Below are 13968 nucleotides of genomic sequence, written 5' to 3'. Positions count from 1 at the left end.
AAAGATTGGAAGTCTAGATTCACTTCATTGCTTTATCCTCCATTACCCTCCAGTTTTCATCCAGATAATGGTAACTAATGTTTCATTGCCACTAATGGTAACTAATGTTTCTATGTTTTAGTTTATTCAAATTTCACGACAAAGTAGTCAAACACTATAAGCTATACAGATTGCGATGGAGAAGGCTACTTTGCAACAGGGGAGGGTGAAGGCTGCGACGCCAAAATCAAGATTTTATGTTTAAATATTGATCTTAGATTTGATCTCTTTGATGATTATTATTGCAAAAAAATTTGTCCCAATTTGTTGATTATGTTATTGACCCAACTTGTTTTGTTCTTCAGAATGAGGAGGAAAAAGATGAATTAAAGATAAAACTAGGTGCAAATAAATCATTGTTATAGTTAGTAAATGGGTTCTAAATTCAATGAATGTTTATCAAAATTGAAATGAAAGGTTCATTATTCCGAATAAATGTGTCTGATCGAAGAACACGAGGTAAAGAAAATGGCTTTGGCTGTGTTAATTGAAGATGAAAGACAACAGTAACCAATCAAAAAAATCGCAGAAGGTTTATATCATGTAATATTCGTACCCAATTTTCTTATAAACATTGCATAAAAATCGCAGAAGTTAAGAGAGACAAATCATCAACCAGTTAACAGTAGCAGCAAGAATGAATAAAAAATTGCAAGGCTCAAAAAGACCAAATCACAAATCCTAATAATTTCATGACTAAATTGATGGTGTAAACTTAATAATTTTAATAGTTTCATTTAGGGCATAATTTTAACAGGTTAATTATCATCATAAATCAAGAGTTTTTAGACACTCATTCAGAAGCCAATAATAAATAATACAAACTCAAAATTAATAATCCAACTATATTATAAATTCATACGATTCAATGGGAATTAACAAAACCAAGCAAAATAAAAATAGATAAATTCCATTACAACTTAAACCAGTTTCAAAATCATCAAATGTAAATCAAAACTAAAAGTCTCAACATGATGACAAAAATTAATAGAAAACTTAAACTTAAACCTAATACCTCCTTCCACCAGCAGCACCACCAACGCCGCGGCCGAAGGGGGCCGCCTGAACCGGAACCGGTTCAGCCAGAACAACTCCGGGAAGTTCAGCCATACCGAGAGCAGCAATCATTTCCAGAGTTTCCTTATCGACTTCAACGCGTTCAGTCCTAATCGCCGACACATCAGGAACAAAATCCATGCGACGCTCGCGCTCTTCCTCTTGCAGCTTCAATGAGATTCCACGGACCGGTCCTTTCTGGATCCGCTTCATCAGATGAGTGGAGAACCCAGCAATCTTGTTTCGGAGTCTCTTTGATGGAATCAAAGCGACTTCTTCGAGAATCTTCTTGTTGGTATGGAAATCGAGTGTCATTCGAGAGTAGTACCTCTCGATGACTTGACGGGAGGATTTCTTGACAGTCTTGGTGCGAACTCTTCCCATGATTGAAAACTCAAGCTCGGTTGTGCGGCGGAGAAAAGGAAGAGATGTGCGGCGGAGAAAAGGAAGAGAACAGAGTGAGATTTAGGGTTTGAGGCTGAGATTATGAGGGTTAACGAAGAAGATATATGGAATTGATTGGGCTTTATAATTGGGTCTAGGCCCAGTTTGATGAATACTGTTTTTAGTGATTTTGACACCCCCAAGTTATTATTTGCGAGTAAATTTTTTTTTTTGGAGGGAATTTTAATGAGGCAGGTCTATATTTTGATATGTAAACAATATTTTAAGCTTGACCAAAAAAAAAATTAAAATAATTGAAAGAAGAATGTGATAAATGATTGCATAATACTACAATCATACTTAGATTTAAAAGAGAAAAATAAGTCCTCCTCTCTCTTCCTTCCAAAAAAAACACCTAGCAAAAGAAGATTAAGTCTTTCATGCCCCTTGTTTTTTCATAAATCACTCGCTCGAGTTTTAAAATTTGAATCGGGTTTTCAGTTGTTCAAATTATAGAATTTTAATTGAGACCTGGGAGATCGGTCGACGGTCATAGTTTTTGTCATTGGCTAGAGGTCATTTTTTATTGGTCTTTACATGAGTGTTGTCTCTTATCTTAAGAGTTGTTTGCCTTCCTCTTTAGTATAAATACTTCCTTCATTCTCATTTTTCATCATTTGTCCTCTTAACTTTAAAACTGATTAAGATTGCCTCTTAACTAATTATATCTATTAATGCATGTTGGTCTCCTCCGTTTACTCTATTAGTCAAAGTCAAATTATTAGCTTACAACGATCTTACATGTCACCTTGGTATAATATTATTCTTTTATTTTGTACATAAGTTAAGAAACCAAAATGAACCATATATATAGATGAGGTAAGAAACCAAAATGAACCATATATATCGATACATTACATAGTTTAAGATTCCTCATGTTTTTACTGTGATACTGAAAATGATTCAAAATATACATATTTTAGTGTCTCCTAAGTAAAAACACATAATAATGCCTAAGTTTTACTACTATGACACTATTTTATTTAAAACACATAATAATGCTTTAGTGACTCTTACTATTGTTGAAATCAATGCATGAAAATTTTACAATTTCTTGGAGCAGTCAGACAATGATGATGCATACATCAATGGACATCACCATTTCTCGGAGCACATAACTGACAAAGAGATGTAAGCATATCTTGTAAATTGGTTCACACTAACATGAACCTCATCGTTATGAAGTTCAGCTACTGTCGTTTGCATAACATTGTAGTGGAATTAACTTTTTTGATGAGTGGAGGCGAAACAAAGGCGTGCGTTAATTTATAGTAGCTGCTTGATCATCTAGTGTGCATAACCCTTAAATTTATGATAAATATTGTGAAAACCTTGAGTTGGACATCTCACCTCTTCCCCGAGCAACATGGTCTTAAAACTCGCCCAAAGCACATTGAATTGAATAATGCTTTCTAAGCAAAACTTCAAAAATGTATGCTTGCTGATATCGATACTACGCTTCCAATTGTACATTAAATAAAGAATCTTGCATTCTCCAGTAAGGCAACTGTAAATTAATTTGCTTGCTTAACTTCAACACATAATCTTCCCAAGCAGCAATTGCAGCCACAATTCCATTCCAATTAAAGCTAATGCATCGGTTTTCTTCCGCATCGGAAGCTGTTCTACCAAAAATTTGGGGTGCAAAATCACCGTCATTCAGAAGTACAGAATTTAGACCTCTGATTCTCTCTCTTTGCGCATCCAACAGATTTACTACCTTGCAATCTATATTTAACGTGTTGGTCTGCAAGGCAGATCCTTTCCAACAATAAAATTGGACAACCTGCAGCCGAAGAACATGAATCAGAAAATAGCAGAGATCTTTGTATAACCAATCCAGTGGAAAAATAGAAGTTTTTTGCGTATATTAACAGAAACATAACGTACATACAATTCCTTAAAATACCTGAAGCGCATACAAAATATTGACAAATTCATGGTCTAGCAACTCACTTCCTCTCACCAAGCACACTGGCTGTACCATTAATTCAGAGACATCAGAGTCACAGTCACTGTCTTGAGAAATATATATGCTATATCCGAGAATATGCAGTCTGGCCCAACAAATATTAAAACCAAACTGGTCATTGGATGCTTGGTCCTGAGAAAACCAGTACATATTGCTGGATGCAGGCAAAGGTAGTAATGAACCAGCAATGTTCTTATTTAATAGGTGTTGTGAAAGAAGAGAAACAAGCTTTGTATCTTCATCATGGGAACCATCACGAGTGAACCATAAAGCAAGTGTGAGTCTTTCTCCATCAGTTATCTGTCCAAAAGATAAATTCATATCAGAAATAGTTAAGATGGCTATGTATTTATTCTAGAGTAAACTAGTATTCGGTTGAAAGAACCATTCCTTTATATTTCACTCACTCCTTTGCTCTTTATTTTTAACCATCACACTCAAAAGTAAAAAGATTGTCCTCCAAATATTGGATTCACGTCAATTCAATACTTCAGAGTCAAACCTACATATCCACGTTTGGTCAATATATTTAAATTATCTTTGGATGATTAAATTTACGCAACCTGTTTTTCATGAATCAAGATGGTGATTTATTCTATAAAACCTACCGTGTTTTAAGAAAAGATGGTTATGCTTAATGCTATACTCCAAAAAGTGGTAACTTAAAGTAAGAAACTAACAGCACTATATGAAATTTTGATCATTTCCTATTTGCTCAAAGGTGGACTAAATGGTTCAATGATCTTCAAATATTCTCTGTCTATCAACATGAATTGATTTCTCATTACAAAAAAAAAAAAAAGCCAATGGTAGTTCAGTATTTGCTTATTATACAATAATATGCCTTGAAAGTAACATGCTAGGAGACCAGAAAGAAAGGCTTAAATGATACGGTGTTCCTGGTGCTTAGAATTTTGAATCAAACAAATCTCAATACTGTGTTCTGCATATGCTGAGCATATTAAAAAGATAACCTATACGACACAAGAGGAGTCCCCTCTACTCAATAGTATCAACTCAAATTTTCTATGACCCAACCACTCAAGTATGTTTTTCATTATCTAAGAGTTGGGTCAAAGACAAAATACCGAGGAAACAGTGCTACCTCAAATTTTGTGCTTACATATTTCTTGAATAAGAAACATATAAGCTCTCTACTTGTTTTCTATTGGTAGATGCACTCACAGATATGAAAAACAAAAATAACAAGATAATGTTGTATTTCTTCAATTTCTTGCAGAAAAAGTCATCTATATTTATATCCGTGTCAGGAGAAAAAAACAACTACTTGATAATCATGGTTATACTCTTTATGGGTAAGTTTGTCATGAGCAAATAGGATAACTCATTGCATAAGATTAAGGAAATGAACTATTGGTGTGTCGATAATCAAGATAATTTTTTGATTGAAGAAGACAGATGATAGAAACGGAGTATATTAAAAGTTGAATCATGTGTGAACTTTGAATTTGAAATACGAATGACTTTTTGGGTTAATGACTCGGGAGTTAGGGAGTATGCAAAGAAGATTAGAGTCCAATATACTATGTGAAAAATGGTAATGTCGGTGATGTGTATGACAACCAAGTAAATAGGTACAAGAAGAAAGGAGTGCATTTGATTTATACCTCATCAACAGAATGAATATTGTGGTCATCAGCTGTGTACATCACAACATCCTGAGAAAGAAAGAAGAAAAAAAAAAAAAGAAGAGAAAATCAATCATTCTCACGTTTTAAAGAGAACACATCATATAACTCACTATTGAAATTTACATAACATAGTCTGCCATAGTAGGAATGCTAATAGCTGATTAAGTTACATCGAAAAAAGGGAAAAACATAATTAGGGAAAACTCACTCCAGCAGCAGGCATAATTGTTTCCGGTTCCCCGTCTTGGAAGTGAAATAGTCCACCATTGAAATCCTTTCCATATGTATTCAAATAACAAACTACCTTTCATGGTATTAACAGAAGGAAAACAAAAGCTGAGTATCAGCAAGAGACCATAAGATAACAGGAATTCAATATCCAAAAAGGGTTGAATTGAATAACACTGACTGAAAAGTGACGTTGTTTGAGATAAGGCCGATTATCATCACTATGCCATCCAATGCTTGCTCCTCTGCTCCAGCTGATTCAATCATAATATAATATGACATAGCATCATTAAACAAGATGGTAGAAACTCCGGTCACTATTATAAGCAAAAAAACACTTTTTAGGTTCATTGAATAATAATCGATGTATTTGGCCTATAATATATATCAAATACTACATCTATTGTTCAATGAACCTAAAAAATGATTTTTTGCTTATAATAGTGACCAGATGGTGTAAGCTTTTATCACATATAAGTGCATATGTATAAGTTATTCCTTCAGGCTATAATGAAAGATAAAATAAATCAAACCGTTTTCATACAAGCTATACATTGTTTTCAAAGTTATCCTAGAGAGCTTATGGAAATAAGTTGAAACCGGGTATGAAAGTGTTATAAACTGTTTCCAAAAACTCTCTCAAATATTCTGAGGGTCTGTTTGGATTGACTTATTTTTTAGCTTATGCAAATAAATAAGGTTTCATGTTGATTTATAAGTTTTCACTAACAAAAAATGTATTTTTATAAGCTATTTTTTCATAAACTACTTTGAAAAACTCATAATAATACATAAAAACTTATTTATTTGCATAAGTTGTTTTGCATAAGCTCAAAAATAAGTTATTCCAAATGGGCCCTCACTCTCTCACTCTCACATAAGCTGAAATAAGTCAATACAAACAGAATCTTACTGAATAAACCAAATTGGCATTGAAGTGATTACACATTTACACCAACCTGATTAAACCGGTGAATTCAATAAAGAGCTCAAACTCACATTTGAAAAACTCTTCTAGTTTGTCTTTCAACCTTTCTGTAATAAAATTTTCAAAATAAACAAATGAAAGAATATTCTGGAAAACAAAAAAAGATAGAATTTTTATGTGTTAGAGTAAGTAACCTCTGATGGGAATAAAGGGAATGATGAAATGGGAAGAATTTGTGGCAATGAGATGAGAAAGAGTGGTGGAGAAGACATTGGGTCTGTAACCTACGGTGCTGCTACACTTGTGAATAAATTCCAATTCCTTCAATAAAACAAAAACAAAACCAATTAGAATGGAAAAATGGTACATAAAATATAGCGGTAATGATGAAAAGAGGAGCAAACCTTGCATTCTTGGGTGGAAAGGAAATTGGGGATGAAGAGGCGTGTTTTTTGTTGTTGGATTTGGGGTTCAAAAACAACCTTTGACATGTCTTGTTTGTTGTTTTGGTTTATGTTGTTCAATTTCAAAAGCTCGCACCAATGTTCTGCTTAGTGCATACGCAATTGGAGTCTCTCGTACCTTTTCTTCGTCTTGCTGTTTCTTCCTTTGAAACACTGCACTTCAACGAATAAAAATGGAATCTTGTTTGGTAGTGACAGAAAAAGTAAAATTGTAGGGGTGTGTGTGTAGTAGAGCCCTTTTATTTTTATCTCACTTCAAACAAATCTAAGAGAACTATTTTCTGCAGCCCAAATATAAGAATTTTGTTGTGAAAATCGTTCCAAACTGGACTGATATGTGCAAATCTACGGTTTTCTAATGTTGGTATGGTTGTCCACTATAATTCACCATTTCGGAATGTAGGTTTCGAGTTTAATCGATTTTGGAACGTAAGATCCAAAGTAAACTTGGACCAAGAAAACACTCGCGTCGAAAGCAGAAGTTGAACACACGCCATTGTGTTGGTATGTGTCAGCTTTTTACCAATTGAACTTTCTGGAAGAGCATGCTCTCTCTTTTTAGGTCATGTTATAGGTACATCCAATTAAATTGAATATCTGGTCATTTGTTTAAGATGCTCAAATCTCTTACACTGATTTAGTCATCATTCGAAAGCAAAGATACTCTTAACGACTTTGATAGTGTTAATTCATTTGTTTAGAAAGATTTAAAGCCCATTATTTTTTACTAATTTTGTCTTAGAAAATATGATGAGTCTTATCAATCGTTAGTTGGTTCAGTGGTGATTGACGCTGAACTTGGTAAGGAGAAGCATAGTTCGATTCAGAACTGACCCCCGAACCTGATTAAACCGGTGGTGGAAAAAAAATATATGATAAGCCTCACCAAACTTTCATTATTGTCTATATATCCCTCAAATACTAGAATCATATATTTCTCTAAAAAAATAAAGAATTTATGCTTTGTTCCGTTTCATCCTCAAGTGTGTCACACCATGATCTGAAGTATTATCCGCTTTAGGTCGCGTGTATGTCATCAATGCTTTTATTGTTTGTAAAAGGTGCGTCGGTGGAATGAGGAGTGTGGTTGTTGTCTATAAATTACACTTAGTCTCGATTTTCAAGCAATGTAGTATTTTTTAGGTTATTGAAACTGTCGCCCCCAGTCCTGGCTAAAGGGCATGTAGCTTTTACCCATTCTTTCTAGCGTCAATGTTTCATTCTACAATTATATACGCCACACCATATTTCAAGGTATCGTCTAAATTCAATATGTATTGTACAATACTCTCAATATTAAAAAGTCTTAGACTTCATATAAAACCGGGAATCCATAACTCAAAATATTGTTTCAACATTGATGTACTTTTGCTTGGAAATTAAGTCATGAATGTGATTCTTCTAGAATGAAGAAATTTGCACTAGTTGTTAGCAAGGTTCACGAGAAGTTTTTCGAGAAACGAATGAATGCACTTTATGGGAATCTTTTCCGTTTAAGAGACTTACGTAACGAAAGCTGGCCATAGTTGGAAGTAAAGTACCAACCGAAAGGGGGAAAAATAATACAGTACTTGTGATCACAAAGATTTCAATGACAATTAGTACTGATTCTGTAGTACTAATTATGAGTTTTGTGGCTCATCAATTATCAAGTTGACTATTCATACTTCCATCCAGTTCAAACCTGACTGGCAAACAAAGGAACTTTTGGTCAGCTAGATTAAATGCACCTATAGAAATTATATCACACGTTTTGTACTCCACCATGTTCTAGTGAAAATCATTGGACAAAATACCCATCAGCGCTTGGGTGAGATGACGTGGATATCTTCTAGCATAATTAAGGTTTGATTCAATTTTTGGTTGGGGCATTAAGCTGTGTTAAAATTATTATGAAGAGTTTGTTGTTCATTTGAGTCCATAAGGTTCGAGGGATAGTGTTTGTAGTTGCAAGTAGAAGATATCTAGTTTACGCCCAAAAAAGTCATTGGGAAAATTTTGAATCTCTTGTATTATTGCATTATTAGCCGTTATTAAAAAATTTATGTTGGGGTCTCCGTGAGCTTAACTCAGTTGGCAGGGACATTGCATTATATGTGCAGCAGTCGGAGTTCGAATCTCAGACACTCCACTTATTCACTTTTAAAATCACATGTTAAAAAAGAAAATGTTCAAAAGTGTGTTTTTATTTTACAAGTTATATGATCACATGCTAAATTGAAATAGTAACATCTTTGAATTAAGTATATTTGTCCTCCTTTTCTTGACCATCTAGTATTATGATGTGACGAAAATATTTTTTTGGTTCCATCAAAAAATTTGTTTATGAAAATGTAAAATTGAAACATGCTTAGGTTGTGTCAGATTTATGTGCTTCAATGTTTCATATAAATGATGGAGTATATGTAAAGTGGAAGCCAAGAATATGAATATTTAATTTTAGAAAATCAATCATCCAAGTCAGAGAGCTAAAATGGTCGGCTCAGAATCTCAATTCATGTATGTCGTTTCTGCTAACGTTTAGATTCCGTCATTATAAATTAAATTTACATGATTTTCCTTGCATAATGTATCAAAATAAGAGACACATGGTGTTTACATGCAACTGGGGTGATTAGTGCTAATTATAAACAGGTTACTCCAATTTTATATGAAGTTTATATTCTTTTCTTTGAGAAGGGTGTTCCACCAATTTGAGTAATGAATACAAAATAGTTGTAATTTTTTTATATCCTTCATGTTCACATTGTTTTTAGATTCTCTATCTTTTAATTAAATTTACTTACAATTTTTTTTGGGCTAAGTAATGTCCGGAGTTTGAATCACGGCTCTCTGCATATATAATGTGAACTCTCGGGGATTACTTCAATTTTATAAGTCCTTTCTCTTGCAAATTTCAATATGTTGGGGGAAATTTCCAATAATTTAGAAACTAGTGTAATCATTTTTCCAAATTACAGTACTTTCTAATAAATTGAGCTGTTCATTTTCTAATTACTTGCAACAAAAGGATCAATTAATCTAAAGTACACAACGTGTTGTATCAAATTGATTTGATAATAACAACATAATTTCAAAGTTGGTAGGGAAATTTCTCTGAAAATTATAATAAAATCAATAAGCATTTGGCAATCCAGATAAAATGCACTAAGATGTAGAAAAAACAAATTAGAAAAAATTATATATGGCTCCACTTTATAACATATATACACATGGGGTAGGTAGGTCAGAAACAATTAACTACCAATAATAATGTTGTGCCCATAGAAATCTCAACTACCAAATCAATAAACCATAAACCAGATGAATAAAAACATCAGAAAAAATAAATGTGAAGATACACAAACTATAGTCAATACTCAATATTAAGTGTATATAAGCCCACTGCACTGACCTACAGGGACAAGCCACTTAATAATTCTTCAGTTTCACCAGAGATTTTTTTTTGGCGTACTGTGTTTCTCGCGCACTCTGCTCTTTTTCATTTTTACGCGTCCGCTACTTAAGTAGCAGACTAGCAGATGTTATAAAATGAGAAATTCGAGGGAAAAAACCCGTTTGTTACACTACTTAAGTAGCAGACCGTGATTTACGGCGCGCGAGAAATATCAGGGGCACCAAAAGAAACACTCCAGCTTTACTTTGGATTCCATTTAAGATATAATGTAATGAACATAAGCTGACAAATATAAATGACCACATAAACTCCCAGCAACCAGACATGTATGCATATTAATACTATCATAGACAAAAGAATAAAACAGTTTATGTTGAATCAATATTATATCTACCAAGACAGGTATGCATAATCATATCATGACCGAAAGAATAAAACAATACTATTATTAGTATTAGGTTGAACATATTCAAATTTAAAAGAAATAAGGCCATACCTAACTTCATTAAATAATAATTCATGCTAAATAATTTATTGAAAACCCTGAGGTATATGGTCTAAATACATAAATCAACAGATTTAATAATAATTTGTAATGAAGCACAAGACATGAATAACAAAAATACCTGGGAACCTAAAGATATGAACTATACACATACCCCCCATCACCATAAGGAACCATATCAAAATTATCGTACTCGTCGTGAATTCTATGCTCCTCTCTTTCTATACATCACAAAGAAAGGAAAACAAAAAATAACCCAGGTGGTAATCGAACTGAATCAAGGATGAAGACAATCTTTGTGTGGAATTAACCTTCTTAAAATGAAACAGCTTCAGCTTGGTTTCCTTTGCTGTGATGGTGTCGTTTTCCATGACGATGCCTGCCACTACCGAATGTGACAGGGTCGAATTTTCTTAGTCTTTCGGCTTCTTGTGGATTGATCACGCACTCTGATGGAGGGGCTTTGGTGTATCTGATTTTGTCATAACAGTAGGAGTATTGCATGTGCTTCTTTCTGAAATTCTCCATTTTGATTCTTTGTACTGGTGTAACACCAGAAGGAATAGCTTCGGAACTTTGAGCAGTGTCACAGTTGGCTACGTGCTCGATCGGATCGACTGCACAACCATGTAGGACAAGGTCGGAGAATTTGGCAACGTATGGTGCATACTTGTAATTTACTCTGTACTTTCCCCCATTGGTAGCCCAATCTGATGCATCCCATATTGTCGCGTAGAGTGTCATAGGCTTAGAGGGGAAATCTCCTCCCATAGATTTTGTTCGCGTAACTTCTCTAATGGGAATGTTATCGACATAAAATCTGCACAGAGGAAAACAGGAATACAATATTGTGAAACCATGTAAAAAGTTATTGACATTAAAATGTAGTAACTAACATATGGTAGACTAGGAAAAACAAATTCCATAATAATTTGAAATATCCTCGAAATATTATGATTAGGGGGCATGAGATGGTGGGACATGGATTCCCTACTGTCAACAAATCACACATTCATGCAGCGAGTTTACACCACTTGATATCAAACGTCTTTAATTTCAAAAGAAAGATGCAGGTAAGATATTAAAAACATGTTTGGATAAACAACTTGATTAAGTGTTTATATCGTAAACACTTATTGTATAAGTGATTATGTATAAGTTATTTCTATAACAAAAGATAAACGAATAGTTAAATTGTTTTCATAAGCTATTCAAGAGAGCTTACAGACATAAGCTGAAAATAACTGATGACAGAAATCAGAAGTTGTTTCCATAAACAGTCTCACGAGTGTTTATGTCAACGGATAAGTTCAAATAAGTCAAACCAAACATGCCATAAATCGAAAGTGTGTCCTCTTGACAGCAGAGATTCTATATTTAGGAAATGAAATAAGAAAATCACAGAAATCTTTGATCAAAAACAGCCAATCCAACAGCAAAAACCATTCGAGTAAATTACTACTTATAAACAACAATCATCATTGCACGCGAGGAAATAGTGGAATGATGAAAAATTAGTATATTCTCTGGTGTGTAAAAATCCAAAGGAAACACAAATATGGTATGTAGAGGTTAAGAAAGAAAGAGGCTCACATGATATGAGAATCTGTCCAGAGAATACTATACTGATGAAAATCCTCAGCAGGATCAAACCAGAGACCATATCTTTCCTCTCTGCCAATATTGGTACTTCCATTGCCATAAACATTGGTCTGAATTCTCCAGTCTTTACCTCTAATGTTTCCCAAAAACTCAAAGTCTATTTCATCATGGTTCTTCTCATACATGTCACCATTTGACATCTGCAGATACAAAATATGATGATGATGAAACATTATTCCTTTTCCTTTTTCTAGATTTCATTTTATTTTATCTAAAACACAAAGATAGAAACAGTGACGTTTCTGGTTCAAACAAAATTATATTATTTTTTATAAAAAAAAAATGAATAAAATCCTAAATTTTCGTCACCATCATCAGTGAGCATGTGGTTGAGGAAAATTAAATTGAAAACTATCCAATTTATTATTATTTTTTATAAGAAAAATCACATGCATGCCTTCAATTTCAACACCTGAATATTAAAACCCTGAGACTTATCCTGATTATATCTTAAGTTAAGACTCAGAAAATAAACAAAAAAAAAAAGGAAAAATTAATAGACAAAATTAGTAAGAAAATCAAAATCAAAAACCAAAAAGCTTCATAACAAGATTTGTAGTATACTTAACAAAAAAAATTAGATTAAATCACTCACATAAAAAGCAACCACAACTCCAGCAGTGTAATCAGCAGGTAACTTAATGGAAGCACTGAAATACCCATGAAGATAAAGATCATGAGACACAAATCCAGAACCTGAAAACACAACCCAACATGGAAAAACAAAAAAGATTAATACTTTATCCATCAGAAGAAGAAAATAAAACAACCCAATTAGATTTTCAAACCTGTTCTTTCATCTAATGAAAGATGAACCGATTTGCCATCTTTATGAACAAATACGTTGTTATCACCAAACAAGGGTGTGCACCCTTCATCAAAAGCTATAATAGGTAAATTTCTAGATGAAGCTGAAGTGAAAAGAAGAAGCATAGAACAAAAGAAGAGAAACCCCATTTGAGAAGAAGCCATGGTTAATCTAAGTGGTGCAGAAAATATAGGGTGATGAAGAAGGAGAAAAGGAGAGAGAGGTTTTTGGAATATGTTGTTGTTGTTGTTGTTCTACAGCTAGAAGCGATAGAGAGAGGCGAATAGAGCTAGCTGGTTATTAAGAGAGAAGAAAGACAGAGACAAAGGAAGCTTATTTTATTGGAGAGTGTATTCAAACTGTGTTGAGCTGTTTTCAAATGTCGACAAAATTTTCATGAGTAAACATATGGTACAATACATTCGAATGATTCTCTCGAGTGTAATTTATATTTGAGAGAATAAAGTATGGTTTGTTATTATTGATTAAGAGAAAAAACATATAAAAATTCAGAGAAAATGAATTTAGATTGTGTTAAATTACATTTTATTCTCTTAAGTGTAAATCACACTATATTCAAGTGAGAGATGAATTATTTAAAAAAAAATAATTTAATTTTTGATAAAAATAATTTATTTTTTTTTAGATTTTACTTATCTTATAAATAAACTATTGCCCTCTTTTGCGCGTGAATCGGAGGTTTTTTTCTACTCCAAAATAAATGATTAAGAATAGGGTGACCAATTCACTTATACTAATATTTATATCTTTAATTATGTATTAATAAAAGTTATAAAAATTTGATATTTCGAA

At 33.2% G+C, this 13968-nt stretch overlaps 3 protein-coding genes across 3 annotated transcripts; all 3 read right to left on the bottom strand.

Annotated features, from left to right (window-relative positions):
* Positions 1–864: 864 nt before the first annotated feature.
* On the bottom strand, positions 865–1588 carry LOC123918983 (40S ribosomal protein S17-like). Its single transcript, XM_045971196.1, has one exon. The coding sequence runs from the start codon at positions 1477–1479 to the stop codon at positions 1048–1050; it is 432 nt and encodes a 143-aa protein (XP_045827152.1). The 5' UTR covers positions 1480–1588; the 3' UTR covers positions 865–1047.
* An 810-nt stretch (positions 1589–2398) lies between these two features.
* Positions 2399–7131, bottom strand: LOC123917892. The gene is made up of 8 exons (XM_045969802.1): positions 6724–7131; positions 6514–6640; positions 6351–6426; positions 5573–5645; positions 5372–5467; positions 5140–5190; positions 3449–3811; positions 2399–3325 (listed from the first exon to the last, which is right to left on the bottom strand). The coding sequence occupies exons 1-8, from the start codon at positions 6808–6810 to the stop codon at positions 2993–2995; spliced, it is 1206 nt and encodes a 401-aa protein (XP_045825758.1). The 5' UTR covers positions 6811–7131; the 3' UTR covers positions 2399–2992.
* Positions 7132–10681: 3550 nt separating this feature from the next.
* On the bottom strand, positions 10682–13573 carry LOC123913841 (probable xyloglucan endotransglucosylase/hydrolase protein 28). Its single transcript, XM_045964717.1, has 4 exons — positions 13136–13573; positions 12943–13043; positions 12279–12487; positions 10682–11505 (listed from the first exon to the last, which is right to left on the bottom strand). The coding sequence occupies exons 1-4, from the start codon at positions 13317–13319 to the stop codon at positions 11001–11003; spliced, it is 999 nt and encodes a 332-aa protein (XP_045820673.1). The 5' UTR covers positions 13320–13573; the 3' UTR covers positions 10682–11000.
* Between the last annotated feature and the right edge of the window lie 395 nt (positions 13574–13968).

Source organism: Trifolium pratense, linkage group LG3, assembly GCF_020283565.1.
Source record: "Trifolium pratense cultivar HEN17-A07 linkage group LG3, ARS_RC_1.1, whole genome shotgun sequence".
NCBI lineage: Eukaryota > Viridiplantae > Streptophyta > Magnoliopsida > Fabales > Fabaceae > Trifolium > Trifolium pratense.
The sequence above is the reverse complement of the archived record's forward strand: the minus strand, read 5'-3'. Positions and strand labels throughout refer to the sequence as shown.

Coding starts and splice junctions, on each gene's coding strand:
- LOC123918983 (XM_045971196.1), bottom strand. CDS start 1,479: ATGGGAAGAGTTCGCACCAAGACTGTCAAGAAATCCTCCCGTCAAGTC.
- LOC123917892 (XM_045969802.1), bottom strand. CDS start 6,810: ATGTCAAAGGTTGTTTTTGAACCCCAAATCCAACAACAAAAAACACGC. Junction 6,427..6,513: donor TCCCTTTATTCCCATCAGAG/GTTACTTACTCT, acceptor ATTTTATTACAG/AAAGGTTGAAAGACAAACTA. Junction 3,812..5,139: donor ATATTCATTCTGTTGATGAG/GTATAAATCAAA, acceptor TCTTTTGGACAG/ATAACTGATGGAGAAAGACT.
- LOC123913841 (XM_045964717.1), bottom strand. CDS start 13,319: ATGGCTTCTTCTCAAATGGGGTTTCTCTTCTTTTGTTCTATGCTTCTT. Junction 13,044..13,135: donor TTCATTAGATGAAAGAACAG/GTTTGAAAATCT, acceptor TTGTGTTTTCAG/GTTCTGGATTTGTGTCTCAT. Junction 12,488..12,942: donor GAGTTGTGGTTGCTTTTTAT/GTGAGTGATTTA, acceptor TTGTATCTGCAG/ATGTCAAATGGTGACATGTA.